Source organism: Micropterus salmoides, unplaced genomic scaffold (assembly GCF_014851395.1).
Source record: "Micropterus salmoides isolate LMB-PRFRI ecotype aquatic unplaced genomic scaffold, ASM1485139v1 Ms_hic_scaffold_23, whole genome shotgun sequence".
Lineage (NCBI taxonomy): Eukaryota > Metazoa > Chordata > Actinopteri > Centrarchiformes > Centrarchidae > Micropterus > Micropterus salmoides.
Window position 1 is genome coordinate 12,490,585 of NW_024041484.1, and position 24,502 is coordinate 12,515,086.

Here is a 24,502-nt window from a genome sequence, read left to right on the forward strand (position 1 = left end):
TCATGTTTTTGATCAAATGACCCAATTAAATACACCCTTTCGATTTCATCAATGAATTCTTCAGAACAAAGGAACAAACTTTAGGCTACATGAAGGACTGAGGTCTAAGCACACTGATTTGGGGCTGCAGACAGCAGACCAGAGTTAGGCTACAAGATGCCAACCATTTCTGTACAATGGGTAGATCGATAACCCCGCCCCACTCCACCCCGCGCCCGTTCCCCAGTATCCACCCACACAAACAGATCTTTCACAACATCCTTATTCCAACCACTTATTAACAGCAGAGGGCTGTGAAGCCAGCGGTTACTTCGTCCTCTCTCTCTTTATAGCAAGTGTTTATCTTTAAGGGGGGAGCTTTAAACTACATTAAATATATTGTCTGCGAGATCAAGCGAAACAAAATGGGGAAAGTGAACGTGTGGTTGAATCGGAGTTACATTATCGTGACAAGTGTGATCGCGGTAAGTGTTTTTCTGTTGCTGCGGACACAAAAAAGGTCATAGATGAAACAAGAGGTTTGTACATAAAGAGATTAGCCTCTACCTCGTATTATGCTATTAGCCAGCTGTTGCATCAGATTTAAATCTGCGGCTGTCATTCTAATTGTTCAGTTCAGTGCAATTTATTCAAGAAATGTGTTATTTTGCACTGCATGTAATGGAGATAGAGGGGTGCCGCTTGTTTAAAGAAAATGTAACCGTTTAATTGGAAAATTTTGGAATTTAAGACATGTAAATACAGTGAAAGCAAATCTATGCAGGACATGATAAGCAAAATTGTTATTGTTTTTTTTTTGTGAAAGCTTATAAAGCCCCCTTTTGAAATATTTGTAGCCTAATGCTTACTCAATATTATGAGCTACGAGTAAACTTTGAACATTACAATACAGTGTAACGTTCAAACTGTTTTCACAGTATTTTACAGCAATTCTGCAGCTAAACAATTATGTTCATTACTGATTGTTGATTCTTTTTCTTGATTAATTGATTCATTGTTTGATCTATTCAAAATGTCAAAATAGTTTTTAAAAAAACAAATGCCCATCAACGTGATATAATCAAAATGACGCTGAAGTTAGCTTCCGATTCGCAGCTTCCGATTCGGCAGTTAAGGGGAAAGTTAAGGGGAACTTAAGTGAAAGTTAACTTACATTGCTGAGCTACCGAATCTCTGTTTACTCCGGTAACACATGTACTAACATTGGAACGATACACGCAAAATCGCGAATCTCCGTTTTTTTTTAACTTCTTACTGCTGTGAAAGCATTTATGCATTTTAGGCAAAGCCTTAAGGCTGTCTGAAACACTTTTTTTAGATTTGAAAAAACTTTATTTTATGAAAATGACAAAAGGGTGATTTCACTGCTTTTTCTCCACATGCAGACCACATTAAACCAGGGTCTGATCCAAAACCACTATACCTAGAGCGCTCAAATCTGGACTAGATTGTCCCAGAGAGGCGAAAGTTTCAAACAAACGTAGTTTCAGATTTGTGAAAACTTTATTCAATTTGTGAAAATGCTTTAAAGGAGGATTTCATTGCTTTTTTTGCATGAAGACCACATTAGACCAGGTCCAGATCCAAAACCTCTATACCCAGAGAGCTCAAATCTGGACTAGATTATTCCAGAGAGACTAAAGTTTGTTTTAAACGTAGTTTCAGATTTGTAAAACCTTTATTCAATTTGTGAAAATGCTTTATAGGATGATTTATCTGCTTTTTTCGCATGAAGACCACATTAGACCAGGTCCAGATCCAAAACCACTATACCTAGAGATCTCAAATCTAAAGTTTATTATGTCAGAGAAGCCAAAGACTTTTGGAGACATAGTCCTTGTAAAATCTTTATTCCATTGTGAAAATGTAACAATTTTTCCACATAGTCTTTGTTCTTCATTTGACAAGCCCACGTCTCTCCATTTCATTGGTGATGGACATGTAAAGAGCCTCTCTTTCACTTTAAAACAACACTAGAAAAATTATATTTACCTTTTGAACAAGAATCAATACATCTTCATACATGTGTCACTTGGTAAATTTATTCTTGATAATCTTTTTTCCAAAAGAATTACTGCTGTTCTCTTACCTTTCCTCTAACTGGCCCTGATCAACCTCTCTCACTGCTTCTGCCAATGGTATTTTTCTCACAGATGCCAAAGCCTGGACGGTGGCTTGTGTTAGAAGCACCATAATTCAGCCTATGCTGGTTCTTAATGTGATCTTTTTATAAAGCTTAGTCAGTTAGTCAGCCAACATTTGATTGAGAAGTCATTGAATTCATCTTCTTTATCATTTGACTAACATCTGCCATCATTTCAGACCCTGCTCTTCCTCTGCCCACAAGTTAACCTTACAGTGTTTCTAACACAGTCACAGTCAAACATGATCCTTATTGGAGCCCTTTAAGTGCTACCAAAACCTCCATGTCTGTCTCAGTTTCTTTCCGTCTTTATGTCTGTCCTTCGTACATTCTGTAAATATCTAGCTATTGTACTTTCCTTACTTTCCCTTCCTTTTTCCTTCCTTTCTATCATCTTTTTTCTGTTCTGTTCTCCCACCCTGTCCATGTTGTCTTCACTTTTACTTTTCCCTTTGGCCTTCCCTTTTCCTTCTTTTCTGGATTTCTTTTCCTTCAGTCCTCTGTGTCTTTTCCGTTTACTTGTGTTTTGCTACTGTTTGTCCCAGCCTTTCCTTCAGTCTTTATGTCCTCTCCATTTTTTCTTCTGCCCCACATTTCCATGTTCCTTTAACTATTTTGTCATTTTAGTTGCTTTCTTCTCCCTATAGAAAACAATCTAGATTAGTGCATAAATGTGTTTTCAGTGTACTGTATGCCATCTACCAGTAGGACGACCCCCCCCAAAAAATTTTTTTTTTTCCAAACCAAAATTCATATAATTCCTGCCATGGGTAACTTGTTCCAAGTGATACAGTGTTATTTTCTAATTTTAAATGCTGGTGACAGATTGAGAATAAAAGTTATGACAAGTTTGTGTAAATAATGACACTAACATATCTAATGTATCCTATAACTGGAATATTTATGTTTTTAATTACAAAGTAAACACAGTTTTTGTGTTGCTACAATTTAAAAAATACTGTCTGTACATTAACTAGAAAAATAATTACCAATGTTTGAACTTTAGCACAAGTAATTTATTTGCTTTAAAAAGTCTCTTAATATAGGCTATATACAATATCAGACCTACCTCTGACAGCATCACATTAAGAATGTACTTTATCCTTTTAGCAGAGAGGGTGTCACAGCTGTCGAAAAAGTCTGAGAGGTATTTCATAATCCTGTCAAGCTAGTTTTCATCATCGAAGATGATAGGGTGGTAGTGTGGCTTCTCCTCACCAGAGACAATGGCCTGAACAGTATAATAAAATCAAATAAATGGAATTCTTAATAATTATAGTCGTTCCTTCTTTTCTGTGACAACAAGGCCACAGAGAAAAAATCTCCTAGTCAGCATACTACATCATTTCTAGTGACAAGAGAGCAGAATCCCCTCATCTGTGGCTTGCTCTCCTCTGTGGCGAAGTGTGGCTTTAACACTCATCATTGTAACTCGCTTTAATTTCCAGCTAAGATATACTGCAGCAGATTGCAACCTTATCACTACACTAACCTTATTACAGTTTCTGTATAGAAATTGGCGATCGACTAATAAAAACAAAAATACATTGTTTTGTTTGTGTTATCTTGAGTAAGGGTTAGAAAGGGCCAGGTCACTTGGTGTGGAAAAAGCATTGAACTATCACCCCTTTTTCATTTTCACAAACAGAATAAAGGTTTCACAAATCTGAAACTATGTTTGATTGAAACTTTAGCCTCTCTGGAGTAATCTAGTCCAGATTTGAAAGCTCTGGGTGTAGTGGTTTTGGATCTGGACCTGGTCTAATGTGGCCTTCATGCGAAAAAAGCAGTGTAATCCTCCTTTAAAGCATTTTCACAAATTGAATAAAGGTTTCACAAATCTGAAACTATGTTTGATTGAAACTTTATTCTCTCTGGGACAATCTAGTCCAGATTTGAGATCTCTAGGTATAGTGGTTTTGGATCTGGCCCTGGTCTAATGTGGTCTTCATGCGAAAAAAGCAGTGTAATCCTCCTTTAAAGCATTTTCACAAATTGAATAAAAGTTTCACAAATCTGAAACTATGTTTGATTGAAACTTTAGCCTCTCTGGAGTAATCTAGTCCAGATTTGAAAGCTCTGGGTATAGTGGTTTTGGATCTGGACCTGGTCTAATGTGGTCTACATGCAAAAAAAGCAATGAAATTGCCCTTTAAAGTATTTTCACAAAAAGAATAAAGGTTTCACAAATCTGAAACTATGTTTTATTGAAACTTTCGCCTCTCTGGGACAATGTAGTCCAGATTTGAGAGCTCTAGGTATAGTGGTTTTGGATCTGGACCTGGTCTAATGTGGTCTGCATGTGGAGGGAAAGCAGTGAAATCACCCTTTTGTCATTTTCACAAATAAAATAAAGTTTTTTCAAATCTAAAAAAGTGTTTCTGACAGCATTAAGGCTTTGCCTAAAATGCATAATAGCTTTCACAGCAGTAAGAGGTGCAAAAAACGGAGAATCTGTGGTTCAGCAACTAAGTTAACTTTCACTTAAGTTCCCCTTAACTTTCCCCTTAACTGCCGAATCGGAAGCTGCGAATCGGAAGCTAACTTCAGCGTCGTTTGTTGTTTAGTATTCGTAGATTCACAACACAATCTGACTTTCTTTACATGCTGTCTGAACACTCTCTTCCTGATTTGGCACAGAGCGCTTACAGCAGAAACAGACAAGTTACAGTCGTGAAGCCCATCGTTTTGGTGTGTTACACTTCTTTGCCATTCCCTTTAGTTGATTCCGTTTGGACAAGATAGTCCCATCTATAGTGAATCTTGTAGACCAAGTAGGTTTCATCCCAGGTCATCTGTCCTTGAATAGTCAATAGCAATAGGTTTTCCATTTTCCAGAAGCTAGTTCCAGTACCTATAAGTCTCTATCACTGCAGCATCAACAGATGCTGAAAAAGCCATTGACCGGATATTCATTGTATACAATTAAAACAGTTCATTAGCTGGGTAAAAGCTCTCTATAGTTGTCCATTTTTCTCTGTTAGAACTAATGGATTAGTCTCAAAACCCTTCCCTCTACAACAAGAAATTAATTATACCCAGTTCTGGGGGGTCTATGGTTTCGAGATGTATTTCAGTATTATCTTTCATACAATGCAAAATATCCATTGACTTGGGCCTATAAACATGACTCTCTGGTAGGCAGCTGGGAATGGCTGGAAAAGACCATCATATCTGGAAATAAGAACATATCCTCTTCCATCCTGCCCCATCAGACATAGCCCCATCCTTTCAGCTGGAGGAGGCACTTTAAGTAATAACTTGTCAGACACACAACAGCCCCTGATGCATATCATTTTCTCCAGCTAGCTTGGGAACATAACTTCAATATATCATTGACTGCTTCTAGGTGGGATACAATTTTGGTGAGCAGTTTTGAGCTCTTCTAAATACAATACAAGATTCTGAGATTCTAAGATCCCTTCACCTCTTATTTGTCTCTCATTTCATGCTTTGTGTGGCTTTTAGGTGGGCTTGTGTTTTGTTGTTGTGTTATGTAGTGTTTATTATTAACTTGTCAAATGTGTGTTTTTTTTGTCAAAATGAACAATACAATTCTTAATAACATAAATGATTAGTCCAAACAAAACAAATCATCAGCAGTTTTGAGGGGAAATTATTCACTGGTTACAGCACCTCAAAATATGAAGATCTGAGATTTGTTTGCTGTTTTATATCATCAATATGAATCTGAATGTCTTTGGATTTTAGACTTTTGGTTGGAAGACGTCACTTTGGGCTGGGCTTTTTTGGACTACACAATTAACTGATTTATTGTAAAAGAAAAATGGATGACAAAAATAATCAACCCTGAGAGTAATGTATAATGAAGTGTTTTGCTGCTGTTGCAGATCCTGAGTGTCGTGCTTTTGGGCTTCACTCTGTTTGGCCACGGGTCCATCCATGATGATGAAGAGGTTGAGGTCTGTCTATCTATTTCTAAATCTCATCCAACTTAAGAGATCATATTAGTGGCTTTACATGTTTTAGCCTACCACAGTGTATTCTCTAACCATGTTAACCATGATGTATTTTTGCCATTAGCAGACTGACAAAACAACTAGGCTTGTGGAGCCTGACTGATTTTCATTCTGAACAGAAATTAATAAAAACACAAGGCAGACAATAAAATACATTCAAATCTAAAACTGTACAGCCTGCATTTGCAAATGGTCAGCAGGAATTTGAATTATAATTCAGTTAAAAGGATAAACATGCAAAAACACTGTAAGGTCATTAAACTAATAACTAGTGTTTTGAATGCATAAAGTTAGCCCCTTCTCTTTTTTATGATTCACATTGCTGCTATTTAGCACTGTGTGCATAAATGTAATTGCAAACTCACTGATCACTGATAATTGAAAAGTCACTCCTGCTGAAATATTATTTTCCCTATTGAAAGCTTTATTCTTATATTCCTCAATAATAAGTCCAAACACACACTCAACATTAAAAAAGAAATGGTTAAAGTCCAACTTTGAGTCCACTTTGACCATGGCATTGTACTAGTTCAAGAGAGAACAAGGTAAGCCTGCAACTAGTCATCATCTCCCCTCAATAAAACCATACTCTAGCTGAAGTCTTTCTGTGTTATGAAAGCCTATACATCCATGTGACTCTTTATGTCTTTATGGAAAGGATCAACCAAAATCTTCTGAAATCTGTTTGTTTTCTCCACAGAGCATGACATACACAGGCGTATATGGCATGTATGGTATATCAAGCATAACTCTGCTCTTGACTATCACTGGTCTCTGTGGTGCCCAGAAAAAGAATCAGTGTGCATTAATATTGGTGGGTAAAGAAAAAACTAATTTGTATTGTTTTTATTAGTATACAAGAAGTGTTGTAGTAGTATACAACTATAAGAAACTCCTAACTGTTTTTCCACAATCTGATTGCTCATTCCTGTATATATATGTGTGTATCTCAGTTTGCAGTTGGAATGATCCTGAACAGCCTGTACATGAGTATGACGGAAATTGCTCTCATGACTGCACGATCAATGGTAAATTACAAAGGTGACATTGAAATATGTTGTCCCTTGTGATGTTTCCTTTAGACCCACTAACAATTTCCACATACAAGGACTCATACAAACTATATAAGCTAGCGGGCTGCATCAGAAGTGCATCAATGATTGAACTAATTCATAAACAGAAAAGGGCTCTTATTGCTTCAGACAGGAGCAAAGGTCACTTCACAGTTGGCTAAACCACATCCCCTTACTATTACTGTTTCCATTCTCACATGACACATACAGTATGTGTACCCCAAGAAAATGATGGCAATTTTTGAAACAGTGGGTAAACAAAAGCAGGCTCTATTTCTGTTTCTAGCAGAAGAAGTGGATTTTGTGGGCTAAAATGTCGACTGTTGCTAGCTGATTTGAGCAAGCATAAGCAAATGCTAATGCTAAAACTCTGAGCTGGTTGAACTCTCATATTTCTAGCTGATTTGTTTTAAAAGGAAGCCTGTAAAGTTGCATTACTGGCAGTTATATGTCATGCCTAGTTACATTTGCTAAGATATGACAATCGCTGTTCAGGGGTTTATACAGTCAATTAAAATCACAGAGTGGGGTTCGTGCTCACAAATATTGCTGCTGGTTGTTTTTAGTTTGACTGAAACAAACAAATGCGACTCAAAAACATGTAGTAACATTTTTAAATAGCTGGTTATCTCATTTTTACATTGCTTTGTTTTGTTGTGCAGTTTGCTAAGGAACTGAAGGGTCACTACCTGCAAATGCTGCCGCTGGCTAATGCTAGTGACAGATTTATAGACAACCTCAACAACATACAGATGGATGTAAGTAACCTTGTGTTGGTGGATGTTTGTGTGTGAGTGTGTTTATCACTGATGGCTGGTGACTCAAAAAATGGGGAAAACAGGAGAAACGAAACCATGGTGTCACATTATTTTACATTTGTTCCACTAGTTACTTATCTCTATGTTCAATGGAAAATTAAACAATGGCTTACAGGTAGTGTTGTATTGACTGGTGGTCTTAAGACCACTTTTTGATGGTCTTGGTCTCGTCTCGGACTCGACCGCATTTGTACTTGGTCTTGTCTCGGTCTCGGACATTAAGGACTTGGGATTTTATTTCAAGACCAGTCTAGACCATAACTTTTGGAATATCAATAAATTGCTTTTGCATTGTCTGATTTATTTGTTAACATCCTAACTTTGTTTGGATGTAAAACATATTGCTTCAAATGGAACCAATAACCCTAATTAAAAATATGTTGTTCCCGTTAACAACTGTCACCCTACCCGTGATGGTCAGCATGGAAAAGGAGTGTTTGAGAAGTCGACATTTTATTATTTTATTTTGTGTCATCTAATGAGGGGAACTGGTCTTGGTCTTGACTCTGTCTTGGTCTCGACTTGGTCTCAGCCCCTAAAAGTCGTGGTCTTGACTTGGTCTCGGTTTGGGCGGTCTTGACTACAACACTACTTACAAGACATATTAAAACAACCTAACTTTCTTCAAGCCAGTTGTTTCTGGATTAACCGAACAGGCTTAATGCAGAAGATATATTTATGTAGGTAGGGTAGGGTGTGAGATGTAACAATAATTTGGCCAGTGGTTCAACACTAGGCTACAAAGGAAATATCAAAGTTATAATCACAACATCATTAGTAAATACATGGCCACTCGGTGTCAGGTTAAAGTGTAATTTATACTTCTGCTTCGAATCAACGGCGTAGGTGACGGTGTAGGCTACAGGCCTTACATAGCCTTGCAATGCCTCCGAGCCGACAGGAAGTGCCCCGTGCATTGAAGTAACTTTTACTAGTGGCCAAAACGGTGGCTGTAACACGGTGGATCAATAAATTTGACCATCACAACCCAAGCAAAATGAATCAGAATGTAATCCATTTGGTCGATAACATTTGAAAAGTCTATACCAGTGACACGTATACAGTTTTATCCCCATTCACATTAGCTAAGGGCTAAACCGGAAATTAGCCTGCTAGGCCGGCAAAAGTCAACACAGTGGATGCTGTAGCACTACCGCCGACTATCGTTTGGGGGTGTAATTGCAGACTGACGCATACACCGACACATAAGTATAAATGCCTGGCTACGCAGGATTATAAATCAAGCTTTAGACTATCATGGGAAATTATAATAATGAGCTACTCCCCATCACTAAAATAATTCATCCAGAGCAAGTGGCCCGTTAACATAAACACCGGCAAATGTAGCAATAATGAAACTAGCTGCATCCTTTGTGCTGTGCATCCCTTCCAGCAATCTGTCGCCGATACTATGATTGAGTAAGCAGAGTGCAACAGCATGTCAGGCTGCCGCACACTACCATAGTCCTGTGCGCTAATGTAGAAACACAGTTCACATCTTGCATTTTCTTGTGATGCAAACAGATCCACCTTCACTGTATTCCTGAACCTGTTCCCATAAGTGTGGGATTCAGCTTCCACTTGTTTTGCAGCTCCAGTCAGTTTATGTGGAGAACTGGAGGCTTGGTCCACTTTTCTCCCACAACTTGGGACTGACACATTTCTCCCCATCCAGAGAAAGTTGTCTGTGTACACCGATATGTGTGAGGTAGCTCCTCCCAGTGGAACCCCCTCAAGGGGTTTTTCCTATACATCAGGTCCGATTGCAGGGAGGGAGAGAGAGTTATCATGACTCTTTCACTGGGAAGAGTGGAGAACCAGGAGGGAAGCCTGAAATGAAGGGAGCGGAGTAAGAGGATTCCTGCCCTGTACAGCATTCATCCTCTACGCTAGGAGGGTCCCAAAAATCCAGGGGATCCTCAGCAGTGAAGCAAACAGGTTTATCCCAGCTGCAGCCGTCATTACCGTTTTCCTGTGCTGCAAAGGCGTCACCGCTGCTTCTCTGACACGGAAAGGCATGTACAGTAGGGGCACAAGAGTAAGTGCAAGTCCGACATGTTGGGGACAGTTTTTGTTTTAATTCTGGTTATTATATACCATTAGTGTGGGCCTGAGAGAGACCAGTGCAGGGCACAAGGGCGCGAAAGAAAATCTTCACGAGTGTGCATAGGCACCGGGACAAACCCAAAAGCAACAGCTCTTAGAGGGCAAAGCCTATAAGAAGTAGAATTTGCCCTAAGCAGGACCGCAGGAGCCCGTTCAGTCCTCCTCTGGCCTTGTTTCTGTGATACAGAAAGCATGAGATGTACAGAAAACATCAGACAGAGAAGCCCATGCTCTCCCGATAAAATTAGCAACTTAAACTAGCTGTTCAGCATTATTGCATATATCTTGCGAAAAGAGTGAAATTCTAGTGCATTGCATTAATCTTATCTGCTGATGAGAAAGGAGTGGACAAGTCTTTTTCTAAAACAAACACATTTATCAGTAACACAATTCAGACCCAGCTTGGGAAATCAGTTGATGAAATACAAAGTCACTCTGTGTATTGTAATTTTCTCCTCTTCCTTACGTCTTCTTTCTTAGATGCAGTGTTGTGGACTGGATCAGGGCTACCAGGACTGGGACTACCATATCTCAAAATCCTGCATGTGCACCGAAGAGTCCACTAATCCATGTGTGAGTGTGAAAGCTACTCAATTTCTGTCCCAAACTAACCAAGAACCATTGATATATTTAGTAGTCACTGGTAAAACTTAACATCACGAGACATTGCAACGTATTTCCCGCTTTGATATAAATCCAAACCCCACCCCATCTCCATCAGTTTGACATTTTTGGATTGCAATGTTGGGTCAGTTGGTCAGCCATTTTGGTCCACACTGAGATATTGTTGTTTTCCTGTACTGGTGCAATAGCACCTGTTACCGTTCATCAGTAATTCAGCTAATAACTCATGTCTGTGGATTGCATGTCCTCATGAGGGGTTAATAAAGTTGTTTTCTTGTTCTATTCCAGGTGGCAGCTCCAAGAAACAGCAGTCTGTTTGAGCATGTGGTTGATGACCAGCCCATCATGATTTATAAAGAGGTAATAAAAACATTTTAATTACAGGTTGATGTGTAAACTGCATAAACTGTTTCTGTGTTTCAACCATAATGCAAGAAAAAGCTCCAGTCTCCATTTTTACTTAATATACTATACTACGCAACAGTGTTGTTGAATTGTTGAATTTTATAAGACAACATTAAAAAACCTAAACAAACAAAATGATTCTTAATAGTATTTGAATAAATACCCAAAAGTAGAACAAGAGGAACATGTCCTCATGCAAGAAAAAGGTGATTTTCCATAGCAGTTCTCTATTTTAATCAAACAGGAAACCAACTAGCAAATGAAATATTCTATAATCTGAGGAACATGCAACATTTACTTGTCTGTCTTGCATAAACAGAGTCACATTAGAAATCATGCTACCGGGTCCAGTGAAGTGCTGTTCTTTGTTGCTGCACGGGGCTGTATTTTCAAAGCCTCCTGACAGAGAACGATGGTAATAATTGAATTGTAGCGTTTCTTCAAAGCAGTCTTTCTGTAGTCTAAAACAGTGGTTTCTAGCCTTTTTGACATCCGCTTAAAATGAAGCACAAGTACAGCATATTCATCACTGGTTTTATGTTTGCTGATTTTTTTATTTTTATTACAAATTATAATATTTTAAATTGATGTATGAAACATTAACTTGATTCATCCACTCTCCTGTTTCAGCCATGCATTCCATTATTGACTGCGCAACTGATGACTTTCTTCAATATAAGTGTGGGCGTGATGCTGGGAGTCATATTACTCATGGTATGTATGTGTCTATCATAATTGTACCCACCTACTTGCCTCCCTGTTTATCTACTCTAACTTCACTATCACTTGTTCTGTGTTTATCCTGTACTTTTCCAACTCTCTCCACATGAATGAGCCGAGATTCACAATAAACACTAATGGTCATCGTGAAATTCATTCTTATTACAAAATCCCCATTTCACCTTTAACTGACCCACTTGACTTGAGTTTTGTCAGTAGTGAGGACACAGTAGTTGTTTGAATTTCCATTTTTTTCTGAGCAATAAAAGAAAAAAGTGGATGTTCAAAGTTCATTCTTGACCTCAGAAACAGCAAATCGAAATAATCTCACTTCAAGTACTATTTAGTAGCTGTTCTGGAGCATCCAAATATTTATTCACAGTTAATTTACATTTTTTTCAGTTTTTTTAAGGGACTGGGGATGGTTAAACTTTATGGTTCACTCTTTAAAGAAGCAAGCCTTAATGAAAATGTTCATTGGACCCTCCTTTAACTTAGAACAAAAAACACTCTCCCCACTAATATCTCAAAATGATATAACAATTTGAATTGGTACAGCTCATTCAATCCTACAAAACTTAAAGGGCAAATTCGGATTTTATGTAGTGACATACTTTTCCATAGTCAGTTTATTACACAGTTTGGAGAAGCAGACAGGAGTCCCAGCACAAAAGCTAGGCAATGGTGCAGGAGCAAAGGTTATTGTAGCTACTTAAAAATATCCAGTACCCGGTCAGTTTAAGTGTATAATATTTTCACCACTTTACCTTGCCATCAAACCACCCTGTCTGACGGGGATGCTCTCTTCAAAGCCAACAGACTGTTTTAACAAAAACAATAATAAAGTAAAAAATAAAAAAAGTAATTTTACCTTGCAGAACGAAAGGAGTTGCAGGTCTACCGCGGCCTCAACTCTGTGACTTTGTTGTTTTAACACGTTAGTTTGGATCCAAACTAACTGTTTAAAACACCAAAGTAACACAATAACACAAACAAACTAACCGATCAAGGCAGCAGTAGAACAGCTACTTTCTGTGTTCTGTCAATGCATCTGCTCTGTCTTTTCTGCCCCCATCTGTTTCTTCATAAAATTGCAGCACTATTCAAAACAATGCAATGGCACAGGATGAAAATAAAAAGATGAATAGGAAGTGAACAACTGTCTCTGTTTCTTTAGGTATTGTCGATAGCATTGTGTATTGCCATCTTGTGTCAGCTACGTCGGAAGGAAGATACTCCTACAGTGGTCTACACTCCAGAGGCAAAAGCAGGCAACTACGCTGTTCTCGTAGAGCCTGAAGAGACCATCTGATTTCTTTGTTTTTATTTTTGGCTGCTCTTAACAATGGTTAAGGTCATCATGTCAGCATATCAAGCAAAGTTGAGAGAAATATTTCTCAACTTTGCTAAATTTATTTTTATGGCCATTCACAACTTGAAACCTACCCTGAAGATACATGTTTTTTGTCATACTATGGGAAAATTGTGGGCTATGAATATAAGGTGAAGTATTCCCTGATCTTTGTGACAATCAAAGAATATGATGAAGACTAAGATACACAAGTTGCAGGTCAAGTCTGAGCCCAGTTACAGAATAATGAAAAGAATATAATTAATTGCATCAGATTTGCTTCTCCAAAACCCTTCTGCTACACTAGAGAGGTGGGGTATACAGCAGTTCAGCACTTTTCCTTCCACCGTCTTCAATGGACAACAAATAGTCCAAATAATGATGGAGATATAACTGCTGAAATATTTACCTTGTGGATGTATTTAAGCTTTAATAACAGCGATATATGGTCAAAGGTACTGAAGTGGTTATAGCAAGTTACTTTAATTCTTAAGAGGAAGGAGCAGATTTTCATTCCCTTCCGGCTATCAGGAAAAATCATTGTTCATATTAAATAACAGAATTTAACTCAGATTAAATTCATCTTGGGGCCCCACCCTTTGAAAAGGGAAAATTTATAGCCAACTGATTTTCTCTTTTATCAAAAGAGTCCTTGACGTGTGTACGGATTACTGTATATTCCATACACACTACCCGCATAATCAAGTTCTTTATACAACTAACTACACACATACAAACTAACAAACAAATAAATACAACCATGTGGCTCAGGAGGTAGAGCGAGTCATCCACTAATCAGAAGGTCAGTCATTCAATCATCGGCTCCTTCACTCTGCATGTCGAAGTGTCCTTGAGCAATATACTGAATACCAAATTGCTATGCCATCGGGGTGCAATGGCACCTTGCATAGCAGCCACTGCCATCAGTGTACTAATGTGTGAATGGGTGAATGTGACATCTTGTGTAAAGTGCTTTGAGTGGTTGGAAGATTAAAAAAGTGCTATGTTAGTGTGCCATTTACATTTAACCATGTATAAATGTTATGAAGACGGTGATGAACAATTGATAAATGCATCAATGAAGTCGTTTATACATCGACAGACAATTGATAACAGGAGGACCAGTGTATACAAAATAAAGCAGTGAAGGATGGTAAGATCTTTTAATTTGCAACATGTTACACATACATATTTACCATATGTCTATATATATGCATATGTATACGTAGATGCACAGCACAATTAAATGCTATGATCAGTTTTCTGGTCAGACATGTTTTACTTCATTATTTAATTGCATTATTTACTACTGTCAAAAACTATCATCTAGACTATAACAAGTGGAGTGAGGACAGAATTAAGCTATTATGACTTATCCTAATAGGCCAATACATAATATCAAGTAACCATAAGACATATATTTAAGGTTAAGAAAACAGTTAAGGTCAAGAAATCAGTTTAAAATATGTCCCAAATTACCAAACATGTCATCAAAAATAGTTTCACTACAACAAAACGTTGAGCCATGCTTGATAAAAGCATCATAAGTACAATATTCCTTCATATAAAGAAACAATTCCTGTTATTTTAGGGTTTATTGCCCATGCATCCAAATCAACAATCTTAACTCTAAACTTCACATTCTTTTCTTATTGTTAATGAGACAATCAATTAATGTACATTTTAATTCTGCAGTGCAGGGTACCAGTTTCTTTGTCCGTTGTTGTCAAGTCTTATGAGTCCTGAGTTCAACTTGATGGAAATCAGAGATTATGAGATGTTCCTGAAAAAGGGTGTTGTCAGGTGCTATGCACAGTCAGGGAAAGCAAGTGGTAATTTACTAAACTGGCTTAGGTTGCCAGAATTGGCCTCTCAACCTTTGTTGTTCATGCTGCTGGGTTTTTGGAGGCCTGATGTAAATTGACAAATATGTCATTCAACTTTCAATTAGCAACCTCCCAAATCCTGGGGCATGTGACAGCAGAGGTTCCTGGGAGATGTTTATCAATTCTCGGGAAAGATTTGAACATTTTCATCATCACTATCTTTATCACACTACAAAAGGAATGTCTGTATTGCCAAACTTTTTATAAAGATTGTTTCTTACAATTTTCCGACTTTCCAAAGAAGCTATTGTAGTACTTATGCTGTTTTATAATCTATGCATATTTATATTTTGGCATCAGTATTCTCATCACTAATAGCATCCAATTAGGTACACATTGGTATTTAAATATTGCAGGATCAGGTACTTCTGTTTATGGCATGAGGCAGGAGTACAGATAACAGGGATGTGATAAACTTCTTCTTTAGCATTGCTGTGCCACAGCCTTCTGAGGAGTGGTACAGGGTATACAGTTTAGGGACAAGGGAGTGCCTTAGCAATTATTATTAAATATTATATCATTGGATTATTATTACTGAGGCATTAATGTGTAAGCAGCACTTGGATATTAAAGCTGTTATAAAGTATTTGGTATACTATTGGGTAATTAAATCTGTAATAATGCATTTTATTTTAGAGGCTGATCATATGTGTTTTGTAAATCAAATCTTAATCTGTAGTAACACGTAACTATAACTGGTTTAAATTAGCATAAAATGGTACAAGTACCACACAGTTGTACATAAGTAAATGTAAGATGTAGGAAGAAAACTATTTGAAAATAAAAACTAATACATTAAAGGAACAAGAGTCACATTTTTTATTCCTGCTATTTACAAAATATTACACAAGTGCATTCCATAACTAAAAAAACAGTGTATGACAGAAAAAAACATACTTTCCAAGAACATATTGTATATTAGGCATTAATGGTTAAAGTGCACAGGTAGACATCGGATCTGCTGTTTCAGAAGAAATTCATTTGACAATATTCTTGCCAAGGAGACGTTTCAACCACAGGCAGCTCATGCAGCAAGTCATTTTAGAAGTGATGTGGCATAAAGGCTTCTTTGGTGAGAGTGGCATCAGTTGGGATGTTACAGTCTCAAGATTATTGATGACGCATTTTCCTACAAGAGCCTCTCACAACCTGTCTGCATTGGCCTTGCTAAAATTTCTCCAAACTTTGAAATCAAATTTTGGAGGCGAAATAACTGAGGATTTACTGCATGTCTACTGAATGAGTATCCAAACAGAGTCCCCTCTCCTCCTAGTGGACATGATCATGTGTCATTTACTCACTAAAGGTATTTTAAGAAAAACTGAATCGCATGATAAAATTTCAACTCTACAATGTGCTTAACAAGGCATCAAGACATTCTGTTGTCCCAATGAGAGCTGTGGCTCATTCCTTTGTCTAACCTGATGAATAAATAAATGATTACATTTCAATCAAAGCACTTTGTAAACACTGTTTAAGAAAGGTGCTATAGGGTTATTAATATTATTATTTGTTCAAAGATTATTGTTTGCTCTAATGCTGAAAATTCAATGTGCTTAAGACAAGTACGAATATTTAAATATGTATGTTTAAAAGATGTTGGTCCAGTTGACAAGTGTTAAATTAAACCCATTAGCATCCACTGGTTACATGCCATTTGATTGTGCAGTTTTGGCGGAAGATGAATACTACACTCATTTCAAAACATTAAAATCTTTAATCTTGCCAGCAGAATGTTGCTCCAGCCCATACCAACAGCAAATTAACAAAAAATATATATAATAACTAATTATAATATATGAAGCTGGATTAATATCTGTCTATCTAAAGAATCACTGATGTGATGAAGAAATGGAGAGAACAAATATTATCCAGATAAAATGCCTGGATAGGCACCAGCTATTCAAAGAAAACAGGTGGCTGGTTAATGCTCGGTAAGATAACATACCTTTAGAGATATGGCAAAAGCATGTGAAAATGTGATTATTATTAAAGATTGGTTAGCTTCATTAAATTGCATTATTTTTACAGCAGTAAGGCAAACAAAGAGTAATTTGAAATTGATCTATGCATGTTGATTACTTTTCAATATCAGTTACATGCATTACCACATATTAAAAGAAAATGATAATGTCATCATATGTTGCTATAGGACAGAATAGTCAGGTTATGGTATACAACATAATGTGTTTACATGTGCAAATTCAAACAAGGTACTCTTGATGATAACTTGAGGTGTGTATCAAAACATACTAGGTGACTAGAAGGCACCAGGAACATATCTGTTTGACTGGAGAAGAGCCATGAACTCCTGTTTCCTTTGTATCTGGCCCATCAGCTTGATACTCATGACGAGTAAAACCACCTGGGAAGGGAAGCACAAGAGTTACAAGTATGCTATGGTGTTCAGTAATGGTTACAACGGGGATCTGCATTTTTTTGCTGACCTAGAATCTGACCACCAGTACCCTTGTGAAATATGTCTACTTATGACAGGAAGTATTTATTTGTGTGTATTAGTTTAGTGAAAGACAAATGAAAGACTAGATCAATAATTCAACATACACAGTGACTGTAATTGTCAGAAATTGTTGCCCTTTTCACAGACATGTTAATTTCGTCTATATTTTTCAAAACTAGCCTGAATTTTAACATAATAAATTAAGCAATTTGCGTTGGAATTGGTATCCAAATAAATAGCTGTGTAAAGTCCTACCAAACATGTAAATGGATATAATATTTGTATATAATGTTTTTATATAATGTATAAAAACATACCCAAAACACTCCACTTCCAAACTGTATCCCCATCGCCAATGAGAATGCAAGCTTAAGTTCAGAAACATAAATCGGTAGGCAAGGCTGTGAAAAAAAGTTTATTTTGAGTTAGAAAGGAGTTCATTGGACCAGAAAGCCTGTTGATTTTTCTAAACAATGTTCTAAACAAGATCTTTTACCTCTTGATAAACATACTGGTTTTTTGGAGCCCCAAGTGTGGCACTGCCCCGTAGTCGAATCTGGTGAAAAGTACAAAATCCCATTACATAATATGACAAAAATGTGGTTCACTCAATAGGTGTGAAAGATGAATGAAACATCTTTAAGAAAACATCTGGTCCTTAAGTCTGCATTCCAAATCACATACTTTTTTGTTTTACTTTTAGTATGACCTGCAGCTGCCCAATGTACGTACTAATGGAGTATGAATACAATTGGGACATACTACTTCTTCATAACATTGCGCCTTGAACTTTGACCCTCTGGCTCATACTCATGTGGGTCAGAATAGCCAGATAACAGTACTGGCTTGTATATTACAAAATGTGACTGGATGCAAAAGGGTCATCCTGATATTTTTGACATACTGAGCAATACAATTAGTGACTAATGTGTTAATTACCTGAAAGCAATGATTAACCAAAACTATGAAAATAAACCAGGTGATTTTTAAAAAAGTGTCTAACAACATTAATTCATTTAGCTGAAGCTTTTATCCAAGCAACGTACAATTGCTATATGTGTCAGAGGTTGCATGCCTCTGGAGCAACAAGGGGTTAAGTGTCTTGCTCAGGTGCACAATGGTGGATGAGTCACAGTGGGGAATTGAACCTGGGTCGCTCACACCACAAGCATGTGTCTTATCCATTGCACCTGGGCTACAGGACCAGAAATCCTAATGAGTCAACTTTACTGCTTATATTCTGCTTATATAAAGGGAGGTACTCACACATTTTCCTGGATATTGACAGTTACAGGAGGCAGGGATGGAAGAGCCCCAGTCTTTGTAGCCTTCAATAAGACCACAGCACTCAAACTGGAGGTGACGAACACACACACACACACACATGCAGGCCAAGTAAAAAGTAAATCCAAAACAAATAAACCAGAACAAAATGCATTACACAATATAATACACATCTAGCACATAAACATGTATGAACATTATGAACATGGGAATGATTCCTCCATGACAGAATAAGTAGTTCTCTAAGACACACCTGCTTGCCCAGCTATGCCCTTGTGTGACTTCATTCATGTTTAATAGCCACCTGAGTGCTGTGTGTGATTTGTGTGTATGTGTTGGGGCATTACAGTTTACAGTAAAGTGCACCACATTTGCAAAAGGTTAGACTGGGGAGCTGTCTGCTTTGGACATCCTTCTTGGTTTTCTATCTTTTCAGTAATCTGGCAGTTTTCCATCTAACAGCAAGTGTGAGAGCTGGTCTCTTTCTGCCTTAGGTAACCCCTAAGCTAGTGGTAGTCTGTGGTGAACACAGAAGAGCCAAGTAACAAGTTTTCTGCTGGTTGTATTAGCAAGCTAAGCTAATCAAACTATACTTGTTTTAAATAAGGAAGGGGACACTGGCAGGTATGGCAAGGCAGCAGGGACTGTCTTGGTTATGAAACCATTTAGGGTGTGGGTTGTGTTAGACCAGAGGTTTTCAAACTGTGAGGTGCGCCTACTCAGGGGTGTGTTCTCTGAGTCATAATTCATTCAAATGTGATCACACAAACAAGATACATATATTTTTAGATTCAGTGTGATTTATACTTTTTTACACTGGGGATGTCATTGTAACCAACGTCCATTGTGAATACACATCAATCCTTTAAAGGTGCCAATTAGCAAAAATGTAAACAATTGGGGTGGGAAAAACTGGACTCAAGTTGTAGGCCACAGCTAAGGTAACTAGCTGACTGACTCCGTGGCAACATTACACTTCCTATTTACTTGAACCAAAGCATTATGAGAACTGTAAAACATGGAACACGCCCAAACTGAAGTAAGGCAAAGAACAATACGAGTTCTTGTTAAATGTTAATGGACCAAAAAACCATTAACATTTACTTTTTTCATGATACACTGTCAATATGTTTATTAGAGTAGACAGGGGCTTACAGGGTTGGAGAAACTGTCTCTTCACCAAGAGAACCAGGTTAATATAATAACCAGATGTTTATTGTTTAGGAATTATGGCTATATTGAGTGATCTATCTATCTATAATCTACAATCTAAATGCCAGATAAGTATGGGAAATATCTTTCTTCAGGGGATGTTGAAACAGTGCTGACATATTATCTGAGATATAAGCTATTTATAGATGGACAAATGGGCATACATACACCAAAAGAAAATACCCTAGAAAGTAATTTTACCCCTTTTACTGTGCCCCACTGCATTTGTATATCATTAAGTGTCAGCCCAATGAACATCAAGTTTAAAAAATAAAAAAAGTTGCTTACTTCTTCTTGAATTCTATACAGCAGGGTCCTGTTCGTTTTGCTGGCTGCAGTAAGTGGCATCATGGACAGCAACTTGGACTCCTCTCGGACCACACGTTTCTGAGGAGGCAGAAATCACACTGAGCCTTATTTCTTTGCATATCAAGACACACTGTAGTTAAAGCTGCATTTAAATAGCTGTAGGTTATGTTGTACTACAGATGACATTTCATATAGTAAAAACAGGGCATTCATGTACTATACCTCATAAACATCTTGGTAACTTAGAGCTGTTCTAATAATTATTGTTTGACTGGCTGCCGCCATCCCAGCTGCATACTGCACAAACAAAACAACAACAGTAAGATGTCTATGAAGATTCTCAGTCATCCAGGTCATAGTTATCCAACGAAGGTTAAAATCAAGGGCAACTGGACTTGGTTGAAGATACTGGAAGACGTTTCGTCCCTCATCCAAAGGACTTCTTCAGTTCTGACTGACTGGCAGGGAAACTCAGCTATTTATTCTACAGACAGAAGCATGGCTGTGCCATGGGCTCACCGGCAAACATCTACATGGAAGAAGTGGAGAATAAAGCCCTCAACTCCTTCAGAGGAATAGCACCGAGCCACTGGTACAGATATGTAGACGACACCTGGGTCAAAATTAAAAGCCAGGAAGTGCAAGCCTTCACAAAACACATCAACTCTGTGGACAGTAACATCAAGTTCACACGAGAAGATGTTCACAACAACAGTTTGGCCTTCCTGGACTGCGCTGTACACATTGAAGAGGACAGGAGCCTGCACATTGGTGTTTACAGAAAACCCACACACACAGACCAATACCTACTCTTCGATTCACACCACCCACTGGAGCACAAGCTAGGGGTCATGAGAACACTGCACCACAGAGCGGAAAACATACCAACAAGCGCCCAAGCCAGAGAGAAGGAACAGAACCACCTGAAGGGGGCACTTACAGCCTGTGGATACCCTAAATGGACCTTTGTGAAGACAGCCACAAGATCCAAGAAGAACAAAACTACAGGGGAGGAGGAAAAGAAGGTCAAACGCAACAACATTGTGATTCCATACGTGTCTGGAGTATCAGAGAAACTCAGGAGGATTTTCAACAAACATAACATCCCTGTGTTTTTTAAACCCAAGAACACACTAAGACAGATGCTGGTACACCCCAAAGACCGCACATCCAAACACAAGAAAAGCAATCTAGTGTATGTGGTCCAATGCAGTGAGGAATGCACAGACCTGTATATTGGGGAGACTAAACAACCACTACACAAACGCATGGCTCAACACAGAAGGGCCAACTCCTCAGGTCAAGACTCTGCTGTCTACTTACATCTGAAGGACAGAGGACACTCGTTTGAGGACCACCAGGTGCACATTTTAGACAGAGAAGATGGATGGTTTGAAAGAGGTGTCAAGGAAGCCATCATACACCCGGGTGGAGAAGCCGTCATTGAACAGGGGAGGGGGTCTACGCCACCATTTATCCCCCACTTACAATGCTGTCCTTTCATCACTTCCCAGGAAACTCAACAAATGTAACCTATTGGCCTCAGGTGAAAATACCAACGATGGTCGTTCAGTCATGGCCACAGGTAGTCCTAACGACTGTAACGACTGTCGTCACAGCAACAAGGAACACTAACGAACCAGCGGTATCGATGACCCGGGCCAACGACCCCACTGAGGTTAAATAGCTGAGTTTCCCTGCCAGTCAGTCAGAACTGAAGAATTCCTTTGGATGAGGGACGAAACGTCTTCCAGTATCTTCAACCAAGTCCAGTTGCCCTTGATTTTAACCTTCGTTGGATAACAACAGTAAGTGAAAGAGAAACATTTTTGAAAATACATTGTCCTACATTCCTACATAGATACAAGAATGCATACACAGTAGTAACATAAAACACACAGAGCAGATTTTTACCAGAATCAAACACCATCTCTTTCCTTTACAGGCTCCAAATACACCGAGCACTGAGAGCAGCAGGCAGCCAATCTCCATGACGTACATTATCACTACAGAAACACTGGAAACCAGCTGAGGAGAAAAATAACATCGGCGTTAAAGGGATGCACTGACTGGCAAATGCCCTGAGCAACAATAATTGTTTTATGTAACAAAATAATCTAGGATCAAAGATTAAGTTAAAGAAGTATGATTCATCTGAGATATTCACTTACATCTAATAATAATATGATATTGTTGTCACAGATGTATTTCCAAGATAGCATGGCAACAAAAGAGGTCAGAGGTCAGGGTCAGCCACAGAACTGTACCCTTAGCGCCTGAATATAATTTACTGTCCTGCCGAAGGACACTTCAACTGGCAGATGCTTGCGAACACGAGGGCTTGATCTCAGGTCTTCCAGAGAAAAGACAATAAAGTATGTTCAGGAAATATTGACTGAGACCCATGCATTAATAATTCCCCAGCAACTATTTTGCTCCTTTAAAAGCCTGACAAGACAGTAGCCATTTCTGCTGCCAATAAATAATATGATTAGCTTAGGAAATTATTGTCGTCTGGTCCGAAGAACATCTAAAGTCAAACTTACTTTGCCATTTTGTACGAGTTCTCTATGCCAAGCTACTGTCATCGTCAACATGAAGAAGCACAACGCCTATGGAGAAAGGAACATAAAAATGTGTTAACATTTGCAAACCACTGTAAGTTAAGAAGACATGAAAAGTGAAATTAAATTGATATTTTAGGTTTATAATGTCAGTGTATGAAATTAGTATCCAATCCTATAAATATATTATATAAATGTTGTATATTTGTGCTGCCTTTTGGTAAACTCACAGATATCACCTCTTATAGGGAAGCTATAGTTCATTTATGGGCTAATGTAAGGCAGTAGCATGCTATCCACGGTTAGCCTTCAAATGAAATAATACCTGATATTATAGGTCAGTAATTCCACAACGAGACTTATACTGCATAAGATTCACACATTGTCAACATTAGCATTTTAAGAACAACACAGATGGTCTTTGGGGGGAGAGGAGGGATGGAAAAGGATCCTTTGTGAATGTAAAATATAACCACCACTATGGCGTCTTTTTGATATAGCTACCAGTAGATTTTCTTTATCATCACTTTTTTGTGTAGGGAACCTTCAAAGATTTTTGGAATAAAATGCACTGCTGACATTGCTACATTGTACATCTTTGTGATGGATGCTGCAGCATGTTTGTATGTGAGACAGACATGTAGCACAAGGCTCGTCCGGGTTAATTAAAGACTTGACTGATGATTTGGGTCAAACTAACAGCAGTAAATCATACATTTAATCACATAATAGCCTACAAAAGGTAATCGAATGGGCCGAAATTGCATTCAAAAGTAGGGAAATGCACCTACCATATGCACAGCATTTGCAAAAATAAACGGCCTTTTCAGGCTCGTTTTATCAGCCACCACGAACACTGCGCTCCTCTGCATGCTGCTGCTTCTCTTTCGAGCTTAAAACCTTTTACATAAAGAAAATATTATGGCTATGATTTGTACAGTAAGGGCATCTATCTATCCGCACAGGACGTCACCGTGATGTACTGGATGAGGATGCTCTGTGCCGCTTTCACGCGCAGTCGGAAATATTGGAATCGGGAGGATTAGCGCACAGGAATGATGTTAAGCCATGAATAAAGGAATTCTTTCAAGAGAAATCGATGCAATGCTTGTGTGCATTATGAACTCTCAGAAAGATCTTGACTCAAAAGAGACAGTTTAAGTTCACTTTTTAAAATTTTTCACATTTGATTTTGATAACTGATGGATTAAACTTTTTTACTAATTTTGTTAACCAAACACAAAGGCCTAGCCTAAATGTTCTTTCACAGTAGTCAAAGAAGTCAAATTTAAACACGTTGACTCGAAAAATAGGCGACTCAACTGTTGAATGTAAACTCCCTTCACACACATTTACATAAAACAAATACAGAGGACATGAGAGACTGAATGACACTTGAATTATAAAGGACATAATCTGGGTCTGATCCTCTGAGGCATTTTGCATACACTGTGTGCCATGTTCTGACCCAAATTGCTTCTTTTTGTAAAGAGGATTGATGTAACCAGGCCTTTAGAGGGATCTGTACTAGATATTTTACATTGTTACATGTTTTTTTCTTTTAAG

General features: G+C 38.1%; 2 protein-coding genes across 2 annotated transcripts; one reads left to right on the plus strand and one right to left on the minus strand.

Moving 5' to 3' along the window:
• Nucleotides 1–263: 263 nt before the first annotated feature.
• On the plus strand, nucleotides 264–15,329 carry LOC119918249 (tetraspanin-8-like). Its single transcript, XM_038738884.1, has 9 exons — nucleotides 264–464; nucleotides 5,995–6,066; nucleotides 6,824–6,937; nucleotides 7,077–7,151; nucleotides 7,859–7,954; nucleotides 10,601–10,693; nucleotides 11,033–11,104; nucleotides 11,780–11,863; nucleotides 13,047–15,329. The coding sequence occupies exons 1-9, from the start codon at nucleotides 405–407 to the stop codon at nucleotides 13,179–13,181; spliced, it is 801 nt and encodes a 266-aa protein (XP_038594812.1). The 5' UTR covers nucleotides 264–404; the 3' UTR covers nucleotides 13,182–15,329.
• Nucleotides 15,330–15,919: 590 nt separating this feature from the next.
• Nucleotides 15,920–23,962, minus strand: LOC119918250 (tetraspanin-8-like). Its single transcript, XM_038738885.1, has 9 exons — nucleotides 23,728–23,962; nucleotides 22,919–22,984; nucleotides 22,287–22,400; nucleotides 20,595–20,669; nucleotides 20,352–20,450; nucleotides 18,834–18,920; nucleotides 18,064–18,123; nucleotides 17,885–17,968; nucleotides 15,920–17,471 (listed from the first exon to the last, which is right to left on the minus strand). The coding sequence occupies exons 1-9, from the start codon at nucleotides 23,806–23,808 to the stop codon at nucleotides 17,367–17,369; spliced, it is 771 nt and encodes a 256-aa protein (XP_038594813.1). The 5' UTR covers nucleotides 23,809–23,962; the 3' UTR covers nucleotides 15,920–17,366.
• Nucleotides 23,963–24,502: the final 540 nt, after the last annotated feature.

Excerpts from the sequence above, each read along its gene's own strand:
- LOC119918250 (XM_038738885.1), bottom strand. The coding sequence starts at position 23,808 with ATGCAGAGGAGCGCAGTGTTCGTGGTGGCTGATAAAACGAGCCTGAAA. Across the intron at positions 22,985-23,727 it reads TTGCAAATGCTGTGCATATG|GCGTTGTGCTTCTTCATGTT; the intron begins GTAGGTGCATTT and ends CTTTCTCCATAG. Across the intron at positions 17,472-17,884 it reads TTGGAAGTGGAGTGTTTTGG|GTGGTTTTACTCGTCATGAG; the intron begins GTATGTTTTTAT and ends TTCCCTTCCCAG.
- LOC119918249 (XM_038738884.1), top strand. The coding sequence starts at position 405 with ATGGGGAAAGTGAACGTGTGGTTGAATCGGAGTTACATTATCGTGACA. Across the intron at positions 465-5,994 it reads TCGTGACAAGTGTGATCGCG|ATCCTGAGTGTCGTGCTTTT; the intron begins GTAAGTGTTTTT and ends CTGCTGTTGCAG. Across the intron at positions 6,938-7,076 it reads ATCAGTGTGCATTAATATTG|TTTGCAGTTGGAATGATCCT; the intron begins GTGGGTAAAGAA and ends TGTGTATCTCAG.